This window comes from Trachypithecus francoisi, unplaced genomic scaffold (assembly GCF_009764315.1).
Source record: "Trachypithecus francoisi isolate TF-2019V2 unplaced genomic scaffold, Tfra_2.0 Lachesis_group9, whole genome shotgun sequence".
Taxonomy (NCBI): domain Eukaryota; kingdom Metazoa; phylum Chordata; class Mammalia; order Primates; family Cercopithecidae; genus Trachypithecus; species Trachypithecus francoisi.
The window spans coordinates 31,710,978-31,735,837 of record NW_022681474.1 but is presented as its reverse complement, the minus strand read 5'-3'; the positions used below and the strand labels follow the sequence as shown (position 1 = coordinate 31,735,837).

Sequence of the window (24,860 nt, the reverse complement as noted above, 5' to 3'; positions counted from 1 at the left end):
CGTGCCTGGTGATGTTTTTCTTTAATAGCAAAATGTATCAGGAAAAGTTTGGAAAATGCAGAATACAAAACACGGAAAATACAGCTGAGAACCTTTAGGAGAATTGCAGTCATCAAATCGTGAATCTCCGTTGCCCTATCTCTCCACGTCTCTTGCGTGCGTGTAGGTAGATAAATGGTGTCCAGGCTTGTGGGTGTGCATGCGTAGATGGTCCTTCTGGGGTACTCTTAAGGGGATTTGGCTCCTCAGGTGCTCCGAGCTCCTAACCTCACCCTTCTGCATGTGTTCTGTTTCTGAGGATGGCCCTGAAGATGAGGGAGTCTTATTTTTGCATGAGCAGCAGTTTCAGGACCACAGAAACCAGGACTCCCTACAATGAAGAAGTTTGTTTCTTCCAGGGCTAGAGCATTGTGGAGGTGATTTTTCAAGTCTTAACACTATGCTATTATGACATCATTGAAACTGAGCCAGGGTGAAGACATTTAAATGGAAATATTTATTTTCTTAAAAGTATAGCTTATTTTTCCCTCTTCAAGTTTGAGAAGGAATATTGGGAGGAAACGGGACAAAATAACACAGGCATTTGGACATTCACTGCAAATCCTAGGGCATCGCTGCAAAGCATCCTGGGTCCAGTTCCAGTTTAGGAAACCTCACAGCCTTTTTTCCAGTTGGACAGGTCTCTCCCCTCACAGTGTTTCTTCCAGCCTTGCCTGAGGATGAGAGGGACACAGGAGCAGCAAAAAGAAGCATGACAATCCAAATCGTGTTAGTTTCAAAGTCTACAGAAATTAACCAAAATCACCAGCGGAATCCTGAGTTGGGTTTCATTTGCTTCTGAGATTCAAGGGTGCTGTCATTTTGCGTTGTTCAGACTTTTCTCTCCTGGTTTTCTCCTAGCCATTGTTAGCTTCAGCAACAAGCAATCGACTTTTTTAAGGATGGGTCATTTCATTACATACCCACATCTCTGAAAATTTGGGTTCTCTGAATGGGTGGCTGGCTGGCAATGTTCACTAGGACACAGCAGCAGGGAATGCAAGGTCCAAGACTCAATCCTGGGGATGCTTTCTGCTGAGTTACCATGACACAGACCTGCTCACTTGCCTCTTGCTGCTGCCCATTCTCTTTCCCTGCAAAATGTTGCTATAACCCTCAAAATCTTATCCAAATCTAGAGCAAATTCAAGTTGTTTTTTTTTTCCTCTGTTGAATTGACTCAACTGACCCTTTCCAAGTCACTTTAGAAAATACCTTTCTCCATTGTTTGGAATATGTTCATATGAAAAGCAATTGCAAATTATCTTAACCCAATCCCATCTCTCCTCTCCCCTTCTATGTACTACCATGTTCACTGCACATCTGCACACCAGTGGAGAATTTATACAAGGTCTCATTCCATTGGTTGGACCATTCTGCGTAGGTGAGTTTGTCAATTCCACTATAACTGTGATAAATACACACACTAGGTTTTGCTCATGACAGCCCAAGTCTCCCAAGGAAACACTCTTACCAATAGTTCATTCCCTGTGTCTCTTTAACAATTTTCCTGGCACAGATAATCGCATCTGTGAGGTCATCAGTGATCAAGGCTGTAAGAGAGAAGACATCAGGGTTTGGCGAGACTTTGTTGTTGGAGAGGGACCCCAACTCAACTTTACTTCACTTTTCTCAGTCTTTTTAGATCAAGAGGGTTGGAAGAACTATGATTTTGCCTGCAAAGCCACAATCTCATTTTTATTAAACTTCTTCAAAAAGAACTTTTTTTGTTGTTTTAAAACCATTTTCATCTTGTGCTACCTGAAGTTTCAGAGGAAGAGCCCAGTCTTGAAGGGTTTTTAGAAATGTGTTTAGAGAAGATGCCATGCAACAATGTTTTTTATGTCCGAAAGAAATACGTGCAAGTCAAGTGTGGTGGCTCAGACCTGCAATCCCAGCACTTTGAGAGGCCAAGGTAGGAGGATCACTTGAGGCCAGGGGTTTGAGTCCAGCCTGGGTAACATAGCAAGCTCCCATCTCTACAAAAAGTAAAAAATTAGCCAGGTGTGATGGTACATACCTCTAGTCCCAACTACTTGGGAGTCTGAAGTGTGAGGCTCACTTGAGCCCAGGAGGTTGAAGCTGCAGTGAGTCGTGTTCACACCACTGGACTCCAGCCTGGGCAACAGAGTGAGACTCTGTCTTAAGAAAAAAAAGAAACGGTACATAAGACAGGATAGCACAGTGTTTTCTCTATTTGGGTTAGTTTGACATATAAGATCTCTTTAGAGGTAAATATTAAACTTTTGTATATTGTCATTTCAATTTGTGCCTTAAAAATTTTTTATCCAGGGATTTTTTGGTTTTTGTTTTTTGTTTTTTTTGAGACTGAGTCTTATTCTGTCACCCAGGCTGGAGTGTAGTGGCACAGTCTCGGCTCACTGCAGCCTCTGCCTCCTGGCTTCAAGCAATTCTCCTGCCACAGACTCCCCAGTAGCTGGAATTACAGGTGTGTGACACCATGCTGGGCTAATTTTTGTATTTTTACTGGAGATGGGGTTTCACCATGTTGGCCAGGCTAGTCTCGAACTCTGACATCAAGTGATCCACCCATCTCGACCTCCCAAAGTGCTGGGATTACAGGCGTGAGCCACCACGCCCGGCCTAGGGTGTTTTTCATATGCAGAAAGTTTTAAGTCAAACACATCTATCTCTATCTTTATTGCTTTCTTTCTTTTTGAAACAGGATCTCACTCTGTCACCCAGGCTGGAGTGCAGTGGCACGATTATAGCTCACTGCAGTCTCAACCTCCTGAGCTTAAGTGATCCTCCCACCTCAGCCTCTCAAGTAGCTGGGACTACAGGCATGCGCCACCATGCCCAGCCATTTTTATTATTTGTATTTTTTATAGAGAAAAAGTTTCACTATGTTGGCCAGGCTGGTCTTGAACTCTGGGGCTCAAGAGATCCTCCTACCTTGGCTCCCAAAGTGCTGGGGTTATAGCCAGCACTGTGCCCGGCCGTTTATTACATTTTCTATTGCTTCAGACATAACACATCTTTTGATTGAAATGTATTATTTGATATCTGCATTCTTTCCTGCTTGCCTGAAAAGTGGCCTCAGAATCCTTCTCAACACAAACATGACAGAAAAAGGCAAATACATTTTGAAAGTCCATCACTTCTGTTGCAATTTGGGTCTCCAGCAACAGATACTGAGATGGGCTTGGGGTGCTAGATATTCCTCAGGGATCCACACCTATGCAAGGAATGGGATTGGGGGGAAGCAGGATGGGCAGACGGAGATGTCCATTTGTGATGCAGACCCAGCAATTCCTCGGGCAACTCAGCCATGAGTTCCCGAATGAGCACTGCCCATTGGAGTGGCCAAAGACGGGTCCACTTGCCAGGTCCGCATGCCTCTACCTCACACGTCACTGGGTGTGGGCCACCCCGAAAGGGAACAACCTGCACCTGAGGCCGATCCTGAAGCAGGTGGCAGGTACTGTCTGCTCATCACACAACTGCAGCAGGGACGACGGCATATCTTCCCTCTGGAAGGCTCATCTCCATGACCACCACAACCACCAACCAAGGACAAAAATACTCAAACCACTTGATCTCATTTCTGCTTGTCAGTTACACAAAGGTTTTTTTGTTTTGTTTTGTTTTGTTTTTTGAGAATTGGGTAATGCTTGATATTGACAAGGGCACAGAGAGGCAAGTTCTCTGGATACTTGCCGGTGGGAGTATAATGGATTCAACGTCTCAGGAAACCAACATAGCAGCATGTGTTTAGAGCCTTAAAGAGGTTTTTATCCTTTTACCTAATAATTTCTCTCTCTAGATCTATCCTAAGGAAACAGTCATAATGCTAGATAAATATTTCTTTACAAAGGGTTTACTATAGCTTTATTTACAAGAGTTAAAATGAAAAAATCTAATTGCCTCATAATCAGTGATATTCAAATTAATCATAATACCTTCATTTAATATAATAAAGAGCCGTTTAAATTATGTTTTCCCAGGATGTTTTATAACATGGGGGAAATGCTCCCAATGCAATGTTAAGTTCCCAATATCGTAAATATATCCATTGAGAGCTGTATTGGTTAATGCCAATATGGCAGGCATTACTTACATGTGACAATTTACATTTAAATTATATTTGTTGACAGATGAATGGATAAAAATATGTTTATATAGAGAGTGGAATATTATTCAGTCATGGAAAAGAAGGAAATGCTGACATTTGAAGCAGTATGAATGAACTGAAGGACATCGTGCTCAGTGAAGGAAGGGAGACCCAGAAAGACAAATACCACATGATTTCACTCATACACAAAATCTATGCAAGTTGAACTCATGAAAGCAGAGAGTAGAGCAGTAGCTGGTGAGGAAAATGGGGAGATGCTGATGGAAGGGTCCAAACTTTCAGTTATAAGGTAAGGATGCTTTGGGGATCTAATGTACAATATGGTGACCATAGTTAATTATACGGTACTGCTTACTTGAAATTTGCTGAGAGTAGCTAGGCACGGTGGCTCATGTCTGTAACCCCAGCACTTTGGGAGGCCGAGGAGGGTGGTTCACTTGAGGTCAGGAGTTTGAGACCAACCTGGCCAGCATGGTGAAGCCCGTCTCTACTAAAAATACAAAAATTAGCCAGGTGTGGTGGCACACACCTGTATTCTCAGCTACTCAGGAGGCAGAGGTAGGAGAATTACTTGAATCTGGGAGGCAAAAGTTGAAATTGAACCACTGCACTCCAGGTTGGGTGACAAAGCCAGAGTGTTTCTCTCTCTCTGTCTCTCTCACACACACACACACACACATACACACACACACACACGCGGTAACTATGTGAGGTGACAGATTTGTTAAACTTGATTGTAATAATCATTTCACAATATATACAAAAATCAAATTATCATGTTATTTACTTTATATACATACTATTTTGATTTGTCAATTATACCTCACTAAAGCTGGGAAAATTTAAAAAACTATGAATTTTAATTAATTAACATCAAACATAATTAAAACTTTAGTTCCTTATTTGTTCTAGCTACATTTCAGATACTTTATAGCCACCCATGGCTAGTGGTTCTCATGTTTGACAGCACAGATGGAAGACATTTTCGTCATCATGGAAAGTTCTATTAGACAGCACTGGTTTAGAAAAAAAAGATAGTCATTAGTTCACTAATACTTTAAAAAGGATTGGCTCTTAACTGTGAGATCACCTATACTCTTAAGTCTTAGCTGCGTATTTTCTAAAATTTGTTTACAGTAGAAATGCACTATTTTTGATACCAGAAAAAAAATTTTTTTTAAATGTTAGCATAAAATGTTGCATTTCAATAGAGCATTGTAATACCAGATTATTTTGTTGACTCTGTTGAAAGTGGAATTTTCCCTCGAGCATGCTATTTCCCCAAGTTGCTAATTTTGTGGCTTTCTCAGTTCGGCTTAACTAGAATATAAAGGTAGTGATAGATTTCCTTTAAGCAAATTTATTCTGAATATGACTTAATTTTTATTTAAAACAAAATTCTATTAACCAGGAGAAAAACTAACAAAATATATCATCTGTAAGAGATAGCAATTGAAACAGCATATGCAAATTCGCTAGCATTTGGTTTACAGTTCTACAGTGAAAATGAAAGCTATATCAGCTTATAAAAGTCTCTTGCCTATTTCCTCAAGATATAAATATTTCGGATAATAGTAGCTATTACTACTAGTTTACACTTTATAGAAATCTTACTGTATGTCAGGCACATGTTAAATCTCTTCACGCAAAATCTCCATCAGTCCTCTGAACAACCATTTCTGTGGGTACTATTTGAGCCCCATAAACCGAGGTCACACACCCAGTTAATGAGCCTGTATTCTGATAGAGGGCTTAAATTCTGTTTTCCTCTGATCTCTTCTAACAGAGGCCACTTAAGCAGATTCTTGCTCATAAAACACTACATGCTAATAAAGTTGATAATTAAAATATACTTGATTAATTTTTCATGTAATTATCTATGAGGTTATCCAAATTTAAGCATTTGGTACCTGATACATGTTCAGATTACTTAGAGACACTTTATTTCGGGTGCGTAAGCGCTTGATAAATGCTGAGACCCTGTGGTTTGTATTTGGAAGTGGTCTAGCATATTTTCTGGGAGATGTGGGTTTGGGGCTGTCTCTAGAGGTTGGAGGGACACAGATTATATAATACATAGTGAGGAGGAAGCAGATCACATTGTTCTGGGATTGGAGGTCATCCCAGGCATGTACAGAAAGGGCACATTTTGTGCTGGGGGCAGGGCAGTTTGTGGCAATGCCCCGTAAGGATTTCTGGGAGGGTCGGGCCATGCAGGACCAGGAAGCAGACACCGAGTACAGTTGTTTGTACCCTTCTGTTTTGTTAGAACATTTTGTTGCACAACTGGGATGTTTTGAAAGTTGGACTCGACTGAATTTGCTTAGGAAAATACGTTAGGGAAAGTAGGGGCTGGGAAATCAAGAGCTCCCTCTCGCCCCCCAGCCCTGAGCACTGAGATGTCGTTACAAGAAATGGCCACAGAAGGGCAGCAGAGGGGCAGAAATGAGTTAAGATGGTCCTTTTTAAACGAGGACTCGTGCCAATAATTGTTTCTGCTCAATTTACTTTAAATAGACAATTCTGTCCAGTCAAACATGAATAAAGAAAGGGTTATGTTGAACAGCAAAGAATCGTTTATTCTTCCACATCCAACAGAAAACAGCAACAATCTACACAAAAAGAGCTTCAGTCCTATTTTCAGTTTTGTTAGTATCTGTGTCTCTCCTCAGCATCCTCCTGCCTCCCAAGTGAAATCTAGCAGCCACCACACCCTCGATGTTCATCTCTTTCCCCTGTGAGGTGACGAAGGCCAATTCAGATACCAGGGTGATGAGAAATAAGATTAATATAAGTGCACTAGACTAGATAGAGAGTCAGTAATCTTTTTTTTTTTCCTCAAATGCTCTTATTTTAATGACATCTGTGCTGTTGGGGGAAAATACTGTCAATCACATCAGGCGTTTTGTATATTGTGTGCATGTATATGTGTAGGTATATGAATGTATGTGCTTATGTATGCTTTGTATATACGAATATAGCATCAATTTTCTGTCCAAACAGTTTGGGGAAAGTAGGCAGGAATTTTAGGAATACAATTTGGAATGAGAGTGAGGAGATTGTCTAGCTTCAGAAAATGGGCACGGGCTGGGTGCAGTGGCTCACGCTTGTAATCCCAGCACTTTGGGAGGTCAAGACGGGAGGATTGCTTGAGCCCAGGAGTTCGAGACCAGCTTGGGCAACATGGCAAGACCTTGTCTCTATTAAAAGAAAAGAGGAAGAAGAAGAAAATGAGCATGAAGTGTATCTATACTGTACATGCATATAACGTCACGTACCTTGTAAACATACCCTAATGCTCACTTTTTTTCAGGTTCCCATGATAAATGTCCCTAGTTCTGTAATATGTGGGACAGAATGACATTGTTCTAATAAAAGCCTCTCTGGCCTGAGGCTAAAGGAGGCCTGCCATGGAGGGCGGTTAGTATATAAAACCAACATCTTGCTTTCTATTTTAAGGCTATCCTCAAAAATCCCATGCTCTTCACGATAAGAAAACATATATGAGTGTCCTTTTACCTCTGACCGTGAACCATCCAACACTTTAATTTCTTAGAATCTAAGATTGTCTTGCAGATAGACCCTTGCCCCAGACTTCCTTAGTTGGAATGAAACTGAACAATATTAAATTAGTAATCTGCATTTAAAGTCAAACATGACCATGATGGAGTCACAGATTTCTCTTCCCACTGTAAACAACTAGAAAACTAGATAAAATAAATGAAAAATTGTTTTCAGACATTGGACAACTGGCAATGCAGGATCATGGTCTTTGAGAGAGAGAAAAACACAGTGAACCCTGTGATTGCCATGACTTTCTGCCCAGAGGAGCTCTGCAGACCAGGGAGGTAGAACCAGGCAGGGGATGGCCATCTCAGAGGAGGAGACAGACATCAGACGCCAAGGCAGCTCAGATTTTGTGAAGAATACCTGGGAGGCAGGAGCTACCCAGAAGAAGAGCAGCAGAAATCTGCAAAGGGATTCCACCCAGTCGTTGACTGCAGGCCAAACTGGGTATGCATAGGTAAAATTCCACAGGGCTAGGCAGAGAACTACCCCTGGGAGCGGGACAATTACAGACCTCACTCGGGACTGGAAGACATTTGATTTCTGACTAGCCAAGGGAATAGACCTTGCTGAATTCTCAGCACATTCAAAAGAGACACTGGATGCGTAGTCATGCCTTGGTAGTGGGACTAAACTAGCCCTGCCGTAAAGACTACTCCAGAACTTCACTAACAAAGTTTAAGAACAAGTCTTAAAAGGGTTAAGCCAATCAGAGTAAACTTAACTGGTTGGCAAAAGAAATTCAACACTCCTTAAAAGAAGGCAGTATAATGTAGACACTCAACAATGTTGCATATGAGGCAGGATAGGTAGGCAAGGAAGCAACCATGTCCTCGGGAACGGCAACTGTGGTGATTGTCCAGTCAATACAGTAAGCCTCAGCATTCACACTGTAGGCCAGGTCATTCAAACAAAGCTATCTCCAGAAGGGAATTTCCCCTGTAGGGAACATGCGCATTTTGACTTTACCTGTCCTCATACTGACCCTTTGCTCATTATAATAATAAAAAACACACTCCTGCGTGGAGATTTAAGATGCTAATGACACATGCAACATGTGAGCAACCATGTACAGCTGCTACGCAAATGCACCAAGAGGACCGCCCAGAACATGCTTACTAGCAACACCTCTTTCCACCCGTTTATGAATAATCACGGAAGACTCCCATAAAGGAAGCATCCCTCGCACCAGCCTTGCTGTCTCATCCTTATGAGCAGCCTGCCCTGAAGTCTCTCTCATGATGTGCTGTCTATTCTGCACCTTTCTTTCTTTTTTATTTTTTTATTATACTTTAAGTTCTAGGGTACATGTGCACAACCTAACTTTCAAAATATTCTTTTTCTTTTTCAATAAATTAGTCTATGCTACATCTTGTGTGTCTCTTGTTGAAATTATTTTAAACTAAGAAGACAAGACTCAAGGACTCATAACAGCCATCAACACATACACTGTGTATGTATTCCATAAAAAATAAGTCCTTGTGCAGAGGCAGGGAAGTGTGACACATACTAGGAGAACGATCAGTCAAGGGCAAGACCCAGAAATGACAGTTGGTTCCATAGCAGATAAGAAATTTAAATCACTTCTTATAAACATGCTTATGTACATCAAAGACTTCAAGAAAAACATGAATAAAATGAAATGAAAGACACAAAAGTTTGTCTAACACCAAATGAAAAACACAGTATCTGAAAAGAAACATCTAATCAAGAAGCTTAATAGATTAGCATTAAAAAAAAAAGTAACAGTGAACTTGAAGACATAACAATGGAAACTACTGAAAATAAAACACAGGGAAGGAAAAAGGCTAAAAACATGAAAAGCCATGGTGATAAAAGGGACAGCATCAGCAATCTAACATATGTGCCATTAGAATCCTTGAAGGAGAAGAGTATTAGAAGAAAGAATGACTGAAATGTTTCCAAATGTAATGAAAATTATAAACTTAGGGATACAAAATGTTAATGAATACCAAGTAAGATAAACACAAATATCACACATAATCAAATTGCTGAAAATGAGTGATAGAGAGAAAATCTTAAAAATTCCTAGAGAAAAAAGACATATTACATACAGGGGACAAAGATAAGAAAATCATTGGTTTCTCATCATACACAAGCCAGAAGGCAAGCCAGAAGACAATGGAATATCTTTAACAATTTGAAGCTGAGCGTGATGACTCACAGCTGTAATCCCAGCACTTTGGGAAGCTGAGGATGAGCCCAGTAGTCTGAGACCAGCCTGGGCAACATGGCAAGACCCCATGTATTAGTCCATTTTCATGCTGCTGATAAAGACCTACCTGACACTGGCCAATTTACAAAAAAAAAGAGGTTTAATGGACTTACAGTTCCACATGGCTGGGGAGGCCTCACAATTGTGGCAGTAGGCAAGGAGGAGCAAGTCACATCTTACATAGATGGCAGCAGGCAAAAAGAGAGCTTGTGCAGGGAAACCCCTGTTTTTAAAACCATCAGATCTTGTGAGACTCATTCACTATCAAGAGAACAGTGCAGGAAAGACCCGCCCCCATAATTCAATCACCTCCCACCAGGTTCCTCCCACAACACATGGGAATTATGGGAGATGAGATTTGGGTGGGGACACAGTCAAACTGTATCACCCATCTCTACAAAAAATAAAATAAAAATCAGCCAGGCATAATGGCATGTTCCTGTGGTCCCAGCTACTCAGGAGGCTAAGGTGGGAGGATTGCTTGAGCCCAGAAAGTCAAGGCTGCAGTGAACTGTGATCATGCTACTGCACTCCAGCCTGGGCAACAGAGCAAGACCCTGTCTCAAAACAGCAACAACCTGAGAGAAGAACTGTCACCCCAGCATTTTACATGTAAAGTAAATGTTCCTCAAAATCAAAATAAAATGGAGATATTTTCAGACAAACAAAAGCAGAGAGAATGCTTGCTAATAGACCTCTAGTCTAAAAAAACCAAAACCAAAACTAAAAAGAAGTTAAAGAAAGTTCTTTCAGCTGAAAGAAAGTGATATCAATTAACTACTTCCCCAAATAAATCCACCAAAGGAATGAAGAGTGTTGGAAATAGTAAATATATAATAAATATTATAGAATCTTTTTCATCATTTAAAAATTTATTTAAAAGACAGTTGTTTAAAGCAAAGATAGTATAAATGGATTGTGAGGTATATAAATATAGAAGAAAAATGCATGACAACACGGCACAAAGGATGGAATGAATACTGTTAAGGAACTTGTATGTTCTATATGAAGTGGTGTGTATTTGAGGGTAGAATGTAATAAGATAATGATGCCTATTGGAAACCCTAGAGTAACTACAAAAACAAAACAGAGATTATAGCTAACAAACCAATGGAGGAAATGAAAGAGAATAATAAAAAATATTTTTTAAAAAATCAAAAGAAGGCCGAAAAAATGGAACCAAGAATAGATGGCATAAACAGAAAATAGAATAGCAAGATGGGATTTAAAACTAACCATATCAATAATCACATTAAACGTAAATGATTTAATCAAGGTTCCACAAAGTATGTCCCACAGGCCAACCTCCTGTTTCTGTAAATAAAGCCGTAATACAGCCAGTCCCATTCATTTACATACTTTCTATGGCTGTGTTCACACTCTGTCATGGTTGGGTAGTAGCAATCTAAACCATATGGCCTGAAAAGCCTAAAATATTTATCATTTGGCCCTTTAGGCAAACAGTTGCTGACCTATGGTTTAATCACTCCTACTGAAAAACAGTAATTATCAGAATGGATATAAAAGCAACACATAACTATACGTTACTTATAAGAAATTCACCTTAAATATAAAGACACAGATGGATTAAAAGTAGAGGATGGAAAGAAACATACTATGCAAATATTTCCTCAAAGAAAGCGAGAGTGGGCTATACTGCTATCAGACAAAGTAGATTTCTGGATGAGAAATAGCACCAGAGTTAAGGAGAAACATTGACTCCAGTGATAAAAGAGTCAATTCACCACAAGGACATAACAATCCTCAAAGAGTATCTGCCTAAGAACAAAGCTTCAAAAATGGACGAGACTGAAAGGTGAAATAGGCAAAACTAAAATGATAATTGCAAATTTCAATATGTATCTCTCACTATATGATAGTTCTAGTAAGACCTATCTAATAAGTTCTAAGTAAGAAAATCAGAAGGAAATGACAGTCATTTATAGAACATCTACCCACCAAATGTAAAATAAACATATTTTTTTCAAATGCACATTCACCATAAGACACATTTGCAGTGCTGTAAAAAGAAGGTTAAAGACATATTAGAGGTTTGAAACCATGTAGACCAGGGATCCTCAACCCCCAAACCATAGATGGATACCAGTCCATTGTCTGTTAGGAACCGAGTTGCACAGCAGGAGGTGAGCGGCAGGCAAGTGAGCTAAGCTTCATCTGTATTTACAGCCACTTACCACTGGTTGCATTACCACCTGAGCTTCACCTCCTGTTGGATCAGTGGTCGCATTAGATTCTCATAGGAGCGCGAACCCTATTGTGAACTTAGCATGTGAGGGATCTAGGTTGCATGGTCCTTATGAGAACCTAATGCCTGATGATCTGCCACTGTCTTTCATCATTCCCAGATGGGACTGTCCAGTTGCAGGAAAATAAGCTTAGGGCTCCCAATGATTGTACATTATGGCGAGTTGTGTAATTAATTCTTACATATTACAACGTAATGATACTAGAAATAAAGTGGACAATAAATGTGCTTGAATCATCCTGAAACCATCCTCCTCCCTCTGGTTCATGAAAAATTTGTCTTCTGCAAACTGGTCCCTGGTGCCAAAAAGGTTGGGGACTGCTGATATAGACCATATTCTCTGATCGTAATGAGGATTGAGGTGTAACTAGAAATCTATAATAAAAGCTCATCCTGGGATCATCCTTCACAATCAGGCTGGGCATTCCTCTTGCCTTTCTCCCTTATTGAGTCCCTTGTTTCCTGAACCATGTCTTCCTCTTTATTGTTTTAGTTTATCCTTTTGGTGCAGCATGTTTTCCTATAGTTTTGTGAGAGATGGTGCATGGGAGCTGAGCTGAATATGTCATCTTTGCCCTGACAGATCTGCTCTCTATCCTTCTCTATCCTGCTCTGTGCACTGAGAGGCTGACGCACACAGTTGCCGTCAATGGTCTCCCATGTCCTCTGACTTCTGAAGGGGTTTAAATAAGAGTAGGCATCAGCAGGGAAGGGACAGAGGAAGGACACCGAGGTTGGGATATACATATAATATCTTCCAGCTTTCTTTCTGTGAGGTCACTTAGCACAAGTCACATCCCTTGAAAGAAGGTCTCAGATCCTAGAAGGTTGTCCTCTCCCTGCAGACCCTTTGTACCTCGGTGCTGGTCATAGTTCTCTTTCCAATCCTCATTGGGGAAGGGAGTGATAATAGCCTGTGATTCTAATCCCTTACTTCACTATTGCTGTGTTTTTTCTATGATTTGATCAGATTTTTATAAGTAGAGTCTTTATTAATATTCTCCAATTACTCCATTTCTGTTTGTTCTGTCTTCCAGCCAGGATTCTTTATGATACAGGAGGTAAAAAATTTAACAACTTGGTTCTCTGAAAATGTACTCATTATATGCTGAAAATGTATTGATAATTTGGTAGCACAGAATTTTATATTGGAAATGGTTTTTCCTCAGAATTTTGAAGACTTTTTCCATTTTCTTCTAGCTTCCAGTGTTGTGGTTGAGAAGTCTGATGTCACTCTGATGCTTGATTTTTTTGTATGGAACTGTTTTTCAAATGGAAGCCTGTTGCATATTCTGTTTTTCTCTAGTGTTCTGAAATTGCATGAGGATATTCCTAAGTGTGAGTGTACAATAATCAATTGTACAGTAGTTTCTCTTTATCCAAGGGGGATACATTCCAAGACTCCCAGCAGATTTCTGAAATGATGAATGGTACCAAATTCTATATATACTATGTTTTTTAAGTCAGATAACTGAGACAGCTACTAAGTAACTAATGGGCACATAGTGTGTACAGTGTGGATATGCTGGACAAAGAAATAATTTATATCCAGTATGAGACAAAGCAGAATGGTGCAAGATTTCATCACACTATTCAGAATGGTATGCAATTTAAAAATTGTGAATTATTTTTGGAATTTTCCATTTAATGCTTTTGAGTATTATGAGTATAATACCATGAGTAACTGAAACTATGGAAAACAAAACTACAGACAAGGGGTGACTGCTCTATTGGTCATGTGATGAACCTTACAAATTGAAATCACATGCTCTTTAGTTCTGGAAATGTTTTTTAAAGGTTGTGTCCTATATATTGTTTCTCTTCTCTCCTGGTAAAACATATTTTTTATATCCATTTATTTTATCATTCTTATTCATCCTATTTCCCTCTAACCTCTTTTTTTCATTCTGCTTTTAGAGAGATTTCTTCAATTTTTTTTTTTTTTTTTTTTTTTTGGGACAGAGTCTCGCTCTATCGCCCAGGCTGGAGTGCAGTGGCTGGATCTCAGCTCACTGCAAGCTCCGCCTCCCGGGTTTACACCATTCTCCTGCCTCAGCCTCCCGAGTAGCTGGGACTACAGGCACCCGCCACCTCGCCCGGCTAGTTTTTTTTTTGTATTTTTTAGTAGAGACGGGGTTTCACGGTGTTAGCCAGGATGGTCTCGATCTCCTGACCTCGTGATCCACCCATCTCAGCCTCCCAAAATGCTGGGATTACAGGCTTGAGCCACCGTGCCCGGCCCTCTTCAATGTTATCTTCTTACTACTTTATTGAGTTTTCCATTTCTGTCATCATATTGTTAATTTCCAAAGGCTCTTTATTCGGTTCTCTGAATGTTTCCTTTTTCTTTTCTTTTTTTTTTTTTTTCAAAAAAGGCATCTTGCTTTGTTTCATCCAAGCATCCTCTCTTATCTATCTGAAGATATTAATGATAGTTTTCTGAATTTGAAGTTTCATTTCCTTGCATAAACTCTGCTTTCAAAAAGTTTTATGTGTTTGGTTTTTGCCTCATTTTTTTTTCATATCACTGCCACTTCTCTGAAGTCTGGTGATCCTTGGCTCTCTGCAACTATTTAAGAGAGGGGCACTAAAAGCTGGCAGAGCCCTTTGCTCAGAGGTAGGGATTTTCAGCTGTGGATCTCACTGTAGGGAGGTTTGACCAGTTTTGTTCACTGGAGAGTCCCACTCAGAATCATTAGTTATTTCCTTTCAATTTGGCCAGATCCCTAGAAGAAAATCTTCTCATCTAGAGAGTGTGGCCTGGCTGCCATCACTGTGGGGTCTGAGTGGAGAAGGTGGTTGAAACTATAGAAACTATAACTTAATCTCCCGTGTCTGTGGTCTGGAGCTCTCACCCTCAAAGATTGTTGAGGTCTCTCAGTTGAGAGGTTTTCTACTTTACTCATCTAGAGGAAAACATCCCAGTATTCTGGCAGGGTGAGTGAGGGGCAGTCAGTAGGTGAATGCCTCAGGAAGGGACTGGATGTTTTAACTACTCCTTAAGAGAACTTTAAATGTATCTTCTTGTTTGTAATCTGTCTTCATTCCAACTTCCAGAAGTAGCTAATGCTACTGATTTCAGAGCTGTTTGTTATTGTTGTTGTTGGTTCTATGTTTGCTTCTCAGCTTTCTCACTGCTGGTTTAGGATTCAGATTTCTTTAATCACTAAGTTAGTCACCACTTGCCTCCTGCTTTCCAGCTTCTAAGTGTTTTAGTATTGTTTCCTCTTCCATTTATCTTGTATATGTGGATTTGTCTTTTTATCTTATTGATTCTCAAATCACTTTAGTATTAATTTAGTAGGACACCAAGAGGTAAGAGAGGGGTATTGGGTTTCTGTTGCTGCCCTAAAAATTACCACAAACTTAGTGGCTTAAACACTGCAAAATTTCCCTACAGTTCCGATGGCTGGAAGAGTGCCAGGGGATTCACAGGGCTGAAGTCACGGTGCTGACAAGTCTGTTTTCCTTTCTGGAGACTATGTGGGAAGATCCATTTCCTTGCTCACTTGAGTTTTGGCAGAGTTCAGTTCCTTGTGGGTGTCAGACTGAGATCCCTGTTGCTTGCAGATTGTCACCTGAGGGCCATTCCCAGCTTCTAGGGACCACTCATACCCCTTGACTCATGGCCCTTTACTCCATCTTCACAGCCAGCAATGATGGGTTGAGTCCCTCTCACACTTTGAATCTCTCCTCCTTCTTCTGTCATTGGAGCGCTCTCTGACCACAGCTGGGCAAGATTCTCTGCTTTTAAAGACTCATGAGATTAGATTGGCTCCACCCACATTTTCCAGGATAATCTCCCCTGCCTGAGCTCAGATCCTTCCTCACATCTGCAAAGTTCCTTTTGCCTTGTAAGGTAACAGAGTGAGAGATTTCAGAGATTAGAGAGTGGACATTTGGAAGTTGGAGGCTCAGCCCACCATGAGAGGTAAATGCACACATTTAATCCTCATATTTAACTGAAAGACTCCATTGGTGAGCTATTAGGGAATGCTAATAAGATTGACTGGGACAAGGAAGGGTTCAAAAGTCATGCCTATGGGAAAGTGAATATACTGAATGTTTTAGCTCAGAAGATAAGAAACCAGAGATGAGAGTTACTTACAAATCATTTGCATACAGTTAATAAGTTTTTTTGTGTAACATAAAGCAAACTTGTTTTGAATAAACCCAGAAGGAAAAACTAGCATTGATATAGAAGGCTAGAAGAAGATAGATTTTGGCCTAACAAAGGAATGTTCTAAATTAAGGGCTGACCAACAATTGGGAGATCTATCTCAGGAGGTAGTGATCATTCTTTATCAATGTTAGGGTAGGGACACTATACTAGGTGAGTTCACATATTATTCAGTCGTGCAAACATTCAAACCCATATACTGATTATCTTGTACAATAGTTCCCCCTTGTCTGCAGTTTCAGTTTCCAAGTCTTCATTTACACTCAGCAGTGGTTGGTTATTTTTATTAATATAACATATTTTGAGAGTGAGAGAGAAGGTGCTTACCTACTTTTATTACAGTGCATTGTTATAATTATCCCATTATTATTGATTGTCGATAACATCTTACTGTGCCTAATTTATAACTTACACTTTGTCATTGGTATCTATGTACAGGAAAAATCATAGTATGTACAGGGTTAGGTATTATCTGCAGTTTCAGGCATCGACTGAGGGTCTTGGGAGGTATCCCCCTTCAATAAGGGGGAGACTCCTGGATGTGGCACAGAGAAGTTAAAGCAGTTTATTTTCTGCTCTGAAAGAATTTGCAATAGAATATTTTATGACTCTCTCACTTCACTCTTATTCCTCATTCTCTCCTTTTATTCAATAAACATTTATTGAGCTCTTGCAACGGCCAGGCACCATTCTAGGCATTGAGGATACATCAGCAAATGAAACAGAACTCTCTGCCCTCAAGGAACTTACACTCTAGAGGGAGCACAGAGAAGATGCCTTTGACTGAGCTCTGCCCTCTGCCTATTCAGCATCTCTTGCATCAGTCTTCTCCATGTCACCAATCATGACCATCATTCAGTCTTTTTGTGGCACTTAGCTCAACAACTGCAGTGACACTTAAATGGTCTCTGCTTTAATCCATCCCACACCCTGCTTGCAGACTGATGTTGCTGAAGCAATGCTTAGTTAACTGGCCTCTCTTGGTTTCCTGTTGCAGGCAGAAATCAGTGAAAGCCTCTTAGATTGGGTTTTTCACACTCAGGTGGTCGTTAGCCTCTCCACCTGCCTTTCCTGGGATTCCTCTTCATGTCACTTTGTTACAGAAAAAACAAGCCTCGCCCTACTCTCTGTTCATGCCCCACACCTTCCCACAGGCACCTCTTTGCTTTTGCTGTTCCCCTGACCTGGGATAACTTTTCTCTATCTCTACCCAAATCTTCCCTGTCTTCTGAGTCTCAGGTCAAGTATCACTGTGTTTACAGAATTTTCTATAATTTTCTTTTTTTCTTTTACTTTTTGTATTTTGAGAATGAGCCTTGTTCTGTCACCCAGGCTGGAGTGCAATGGCGCAATCTCGGCTCACTGCAACCTCCACCTCCTGAGTTCAAGCAATTCTCCTGCTTCAGTGTCCCAAGTAGCTGGGATTACAGGCACCCACCACCATGCCCGGCTAATTTCTGTATTATTTAGTAGAGATGGGGTTTCACCATGTTGGTCAGGCTGGTCTTGAACTCCTAATCTCAGGTGATCCACCTGCCTCGGCCTCCCAAAGTGCCGGGATTACAGGGATGAGCCACCGTGCCCAGTTCCATGGTTTTCTTAATACCATCGCTCTCCTCTGAAGCCCATGGCACTCAGTGCACTCCTCCTTACATGATATAACTTCATGTAGCACATATTCTCTTTTCTTGTCATGTCACATGAAAGTTTGGTAAAGCAGAATTCATGTCTGATGTATTTTGTTATCCTCAATGCTGTGCTCATATGTATTTCTGGAATGACTAAAGTAGAAGACGTGAAAGTAAATTCTAGTTTAATTTCTAATGTTTAAGACATGCGGCTAGCTAAATATAGTATCCCACACCTATAACTCTAGCACTCTGAGAGGCCGAGGCAGGAGAATCTCCTTAGGCCAAGAGTTCAAGACCAGCCCAGGTGGGACCCCATAAAGAGACTCTGTAGCCAGACTCTGTCTCTACAAAAAAAATTACAAAATAGCTGGGTGTGTGCCTGTAGTTCTAGCTACCCGGGGGAGTGAGGATTGCTTGGGGCCTGGAGGTCAAGACTGCAATGAGCTATGATCACATCACTGCATTCTAGCCTAGGCAACAGAGTGAGACACTGTCAAAAGAAAAAAAAAAAAAAAGAAAGAAAAGAAAAGGAAAAAGAGAAGAAAGAAACGTGAAGTGTATTCAACTTATTCTGCACGAAGGAGTACAAACGGCATCCTTTGAGTGAATTGCTTATGGAAAGCAGCTGGCAGGCAGCTTCTTTTTTCTTACTGCAGACATCAAATATCTCTATACATGAAAGGGCAGTGGGGTTGTTTGTCCATCCCCCTGCTATAGTGGAAGGCTTCATAAAACTGTCCTACAAGGAATAAGTCATCTTTGGATAAGTCAGCCGCAGGATCCTGGGTGTCACCTTGGAAACTGTTGCATAATTTACCAATCTGGAACAGACCTATTTTGCAAGTCTGAACTCCAAATTTTAGTTAAAGCAAAACGTGGTTGGTGATCCCACTGTCGTCTTTCTCACCTGGTCCCCGGGATGGCATCGCTGAAAGTCAGAGCCTCACCTGAGCAGGCGACGTGGCAGTGGTTGTTCTCCTGCAGCTTTCCATGTCTGCACCACGTGAAGCTGTTGATCTGGAAGATGCCGTAGTCGATGCTGCCGTCATCCAGGACCCTCTGGGCCGTGGTGTTGTAGCCGCTCTGGTAATACGCCATGCAGATCCCTGGAGGGGCAAAGCCAGAAATGTCAGCAAAGGAAGTGCATTGTTTGCTGTAAGCCTGGTCTGAGGGTGAGTTTCCTTATCCCTGTTACCTGACTGCTTCCTCCCAATACACCTTGAGGTGGGGCGGGGTGGGCATGCAACCAGAGGGCACATGAGGAGCACATCTGGGACTAGGATGGCACACCTGAAGCTGCACATCTAGTCAGGGGCTGAGCTTAACCTAGACCAAAAGTCAGGTCCCTCTCTCCCCATAATGCCAGCAGAGGTGGTGTTATTTTCCCCTTCCCTGGCTGGTGTCATAAGGGCAGGACTCCAGGAATAAGGAAATGAGGGGCAGGGGAGGAAGGAGAGGAGACCCAGAGAGCCACAGTTAGGCCAGCAGCCACCCCTGGGTGCAGTGAGGGCGGAGCATGGTTAGCTGGGAAGACACAGCAGGGAGTGTGGCCAGGACTTCAACATCTCAGGGGAGAGGCCAAGGACAGAGAGGAGGAAATAAAGAATCTCACAGTTTCCAAGGCTGAAGCCCCCGTAGTTGTCCAGGCCAGCCCTCGAGAATATTTTTGCCAGTTTGCAACGAGTGTAGATTTTGGACTCAGCGCCTGTGACCAGGCAGCCAATGAGGGTCAGAATACCCACAACCTTCATCCTCAAAGCCTGCTGGAGACAGAACCTGCCAAAGAGCGGAGACCGAGTCAGATGATCTTGATTCGGGAACTTTGAAATCCAGCGGCGGTGACTGCGCACAGCCCTGCCTAGATGCTGCCTGTCACTTTGGTCATTCAGAGCCACCACCAGGCAAAACCGGCCACTCTACAGTCCAGGGAAGGAAAGCGACTGAAGGCTGTTTCCTTAGTGCTTTTCCATACAGTAACTTTCAAGTCAATGCTGTGTTCTCAGGGTTAAGCAAGTGAAAAAATTAACCCTCCAGATGAAACCCACAGGGGGCATTTTCAGGATTTCTATTTTAATTCTATGAATAAAGAATAGAATACAAGGGTGAAGCATTCCCTATACTGCTGACTCTTGAACAACATAGGTTTGAACTGCGTGGGTCCATTTATACCTGAATTTTCTTCTGCCTCTGCCACCCCTGAGACAGCAAGACCAACCCCTCCTCTTCCTCCACCTCAGCCTGCTCAGTGTGAAGACAACCAGGATGAAGGCCTTTACGATGATCCACTTCCACAACAAATAGTGAATATAATATAATAGTAAATATTTACTGTTAGCAAATAGCTAATATTTACAAATAATATATCTTCTCTTCCTTATGATTTGCTTAATAACATTTTCTTTTCTCTAGCTTACTTTATTGTAAGAATCCAGTATAGACATAGAACATACAAAATATATGTGGATTGGCCGTTCATGTTATCAATAAAGCTTCCCGTCAGCAGTAAGTTATTAGTCGTTAAGCTTCTGGGGAGTCAAAAGTTAAGTGCGAGATTTTCAACTGAGCAGGGGTTGGCACCCCTGGCCCCTGCATTTGTTCAAGGATCAACTGGATGTGTAGAAACAGACACCCCATTTCAGCCAGAGATGAAAGACATGTGGGCCTGTAGGGACAACTTTAAGATTCATTGTTTGGGGGTTTATTGAAGGGTGAAGATTAAGCACTTAATCTTTCATTTTCTTTTCTTGATGCAATTCAAAATGTGGGAGCGTTGCTTCCAAAGTATCAGTGTTTTATCTTAGATGGCAAATGCATTGCTTTGCTAGGCTTCACCCGCCAGTGCTCTGGGGGGCCTCCTAAAAGTCTGGCGCCTGACTGGGGAGCAAGAGGGATGGAGGACAATGCCTCACGAAAGGAGGAAAGCACCTGGGGAAGGAGAGGGGCATTAAAGAGACTCCCGCGGAATCATCTGAAATGGGAGTAGGATCAAGAGAGCTGTCTCCTGCTGCCTACTGATTTTCCACAATCTCCTCCCCTCTTGAAATAATGTCTTCCCCAAATACAGCAGCCTTGCTGGGATGGGGTGAAGTGAAATTTCTGACACCTGCTCAGGATCCTGAACTTGATGTTCATACATATGTTCATCCCGTGTCATTTTCTGCACTTGCCTAGAAACTTCTCCAGTCATTAGTTTCTCTCCCTGGGGCTGGATTGAAAGGCTAGGCCCAAAACAGGGCTAAGTAGTCATCAGCAAGGCCACCGCACCAAGTAACAAGTGGGGCTTTAAGGTGACTAAGCAATAAGGTAAGGAACTGCATTGCATGAGGGGTATGTACATTACAAACATAAATAGCAAGGGTGGGCAAACCAGGCCTGCTTTTGTATGTCAACTTTGATTGAAACATAGCTGCACCCATTTGGTAATATATCATTAGTGGCTGATTTCCAACTACAGTGGCAGAGCTGAGGAATTGTGTTAGAGGCTGCATAGACCACAAAGCTTAACATATTATTATCTGGCCCTTTTCAGAGAAAGCATGCCAGTCCGTGGTGTACAGCATTGTGTTAAGCTGTGAGGGACAGACAAACGAAGTTTAAGATGCAGAGCTAAGGCCAGGCATGGCGGCTGATACCTGTAATCTAAGCACTTTGGGAGGCTGAGGCAGGCAGATTGCTTGAAACCAGGAGTTTGAGACCAGCCTGGCCAACAAAGGTAGACTCTGTCCCTACAAAATATACAAAAATTAGCCAGGCATGGTAGTGTGTGCCTGTGGTCCTAGCTACTGTGAGGTGAAAGGATCACTTGAGGCTGGGAGGTTGAGGCTATAATGAACCATGATTGTGACACTGCACTCCAGCCTGGGCAGCAGAATGAGAGACTCTGTCTAAAAAAAAAAAAAAATGATGCAGAGCATGCAAATAAAGTTGGTTTCCATCGCCTACCTTAGAATTTTACTGATTTCAAACAAGTCAAAAGAAAACCTGCAGCATTTATAACCCCAAGCATCATGTTCCACATCCTTCAAGAACCTGCCATTGCTGTTTCTCAGGGACAGGTGGCTTCATAAGAGTAATTCAGGTCTTACTGAAAAGGCAGATTCCCGGTGCCTGCCCCAGAGGCCAGTTTCTCAGGTGAGCCTGCGGAAGAAACACTGCTCCACTTACTCAGTCGGTGACTGGCAGCTCAGGTGAGCGTCCTGTATCCCCTGAAGCCATGTCTGATTCTCACAAGGCGCAAGTAATCCTTTCCTAGCTCCAGAACTATTCTTTAGAATGTCAGAGAAAGAAAAATTCTTAATCCTTTGTTTCTCACCACCTAGAGATGCTAGAATTCTACTTCTTGGGACTAAAAGCTATATCATCCTGCATGCTTGTGTTCTGAGGCAAGTGATAACTGTGTTCTGGGGCTTAATACCTCTTGTTTTTTCTCTTTTCCCTTCAACAAACCTCCTCACTACACAACTTGGCCAGGGCCTCCCATCCAACTGACAGTTCTTCTTTAAGGCAACAGTCTGCAAACTTTATCACAAATTCATTAATAAAGGAAGTTAAGCTTGTATCCTCTTTAGATGGACTTCACATTACAAATCATACTTCTGTACCTCTGTACTAATATGCTACATAAATTATCAACATACACAAAACTAAAATTTGAAAATTAATGACATAGAGGTGAAATTAACATTAAAAACTTATTAATAGCACATTTCTTTGCTATAGTCAATTATTATTAATAAAATATTTTTCTAATAACATGATTTTATTATTTTTGAAAAATTTGGTTTAACACTTTGTGAATCAGTAACTAAAGAGCTGTTTTCAAAGTCTATTTCAATGTACAAATTTAGTGACACGTTTAAAATGAATTCTCATTGGAATATGTAGATCTAAGTAGAAGTTTATTGTTGGCTGCACCTAACTAATCGTTATATTTTCTTAAATTCCATCTGCCAATAATGCAAAGGTTTTGTTGAAATCCATTTTTAAGTTCATGTAGTATTACATTGTGCACATACAACATAACATAGCCAACTTCATATTGATGCACACTTATTTTATACTTCTATTATAAACATATTACAGCCAGTAATTTTGTACATATGTCACTTGTACCTTTTCAAGAATATCTTGCTGGATCAAAGGGTATAATTTTGTAATTTTGCTAGATATTTGCCAAATTACCTTTCACATGGGCTTGTATGAGGAAGATAGCACACTGTGTTATCAAATGTTTCAATATTTGTCAATATTAGAGATGAAACATAATTCAGCAGAGTTTAATTTCAACTTTTGTTATTTCAAGCTTCTTGAGGGTCTTTTTTGTTTATCTTTAGAAGCCATTTGTGAGCCTTTTCTTGTGAACTGTCTATAATATGAGAAAATGTATAGATTTTTCCCTCAAACCTCTTTTTCAAAATATTTTGAAATAGGGATTGTACAATCAGTGAGAAAATAGAGATAGATTGTCTTTTTCTTTTTCAAAAATGCTTGTTTAGCAAGTTTTCAGATACAATGTAAATAAACAAAAGTCATTTACAGTCTTGTATACTAGGAATATAAAATAAGAATTTGAAATAAAAAAAACATTTACAATAGTACACAAACACAAATGAAGTACTTAAATTTAAACCTAACCAAATATGTGCAGGATGTGTATGCTGAAAACTATAAGACAGATGAAAAATTAAAGAAGACCTGATTAAATTGAAAAGATAGGCCAGGCGTGGTGGCTCAAGCCTGTAATCCCAGCACTTTGGGAGGCTGAGACGGGCGGATCACAAGGTTAGGAGATCGAGATCATCCTGGCTAACACGGTGAAACCCCGTCTCTACTAAAAAATACAAAAAACTAGCCGGGCGATGTGGCGGGCGCCTGTAGTCCCAGCTACTCGGGAGGCTGAGGCAGGAGAATGGCGTAAACCCGGGAGGCGGAGCTTGCAGTGAGCTGAGATCCGGCCACTGCACTCCAGCCTGGGCGGCAGAGCGAGACTCCGTCTCAAAAAAAAAAAAAAAAAAAAAATTGAAAAGATATACCATATTCATGAATTTGGTGAGTCAATATTATTAAGATTTAATCTATAGATTTAATGCAATCCCATTTAAAGTCCCAGAAAATTGTTTAGCAAAGATCAATAAGAGGATCCTAAAACTTATGTGAAAAGGCAAAGGGACTAGAATAGGCAAAACTATTCAAAAGAAGAACAAAATTAAAGGACTCATATACTTGAATTTAGAACTTAATATAAAGCTGTAGTACTCAAGATAGAATGATATTGGTGGAAAGATAGACACATAGAACAGTGAAACAAAATAGAGAGCCTAGAAATAGTGCTGCACGTATGTAGTCAACTAACTTTTTATAAAGATGCAAATTAAATTCAATGGAAAGATGATGTTCCATTCAACAAATGGTACTAAAATAAGACTGTCTATGTGCAAAACAACAAAAATAACAACAAAAATAAAGCAAGGCATAAAGTATAGAAGAATACATACCTTGTATCTCAAATAAAATTCATTCAAGGTGGATCAAAAGCCTAAATGTAAAAAGTGAAACAATGAAATTCTTTAAGTAAACAAAAAATCTGCAGGACCTTGGGTTTGGCAATGAAATTTTAAATATAACATCAAAAGCACAATCCGTGGAAGGACGAAAAAAAACAATTAGTTGGACTTGATCAAATTTAAAACTTTTGCTCTTCGAAAGACACTGTTAGGGGAATGAAAAGATTAGCTACAGATTGGAAGGAATATTTACAAATCAATGTCTAATGAAAGCCTTGTATTCAGAATATGCAAAAGACTCTTAAAATTCGACTATAAGCAAGCATATGGCCCAATTAAACAA

The 24,860-nt window shown here is 40.7% G+C and overlaps 1 protein-coding gene across 1 annotated transcript; it reads right to left on the bottom strand.

Moving 5' to 3' along the window:
- Positions 1 to 473: 473 nt before the first annotated feature.
- On the bottom strand, positions 474 to 22,288 carry LOC117082536 (lysozyme-like protein 1). Its single transcript, XM_033209296.1, has 5 exons — positions 22,179 to 22,288; positions 19,627 to 19,790; positions 18,962 to 19,120; positions 1,513 to 1,591; positions 474 to 713 (listed from the first exon to the last, which is right to left on the bottom strand). The coding sequence occupies exons 2-5, from the start codon at positions 19,763 to 19,765 to the stop codon at positions 644 to 646; spliced, it is 447 nt and encodes a 148-aa protein (XP_033065187.1). The 5' UTR covers positions 19,766 to 19,790; positions 22,179 to 22,288; the 3' UTR covers positions 474 to 643.
- Positions 22,289 to 24,860: the final 2,572 nt, after the last annotated feature.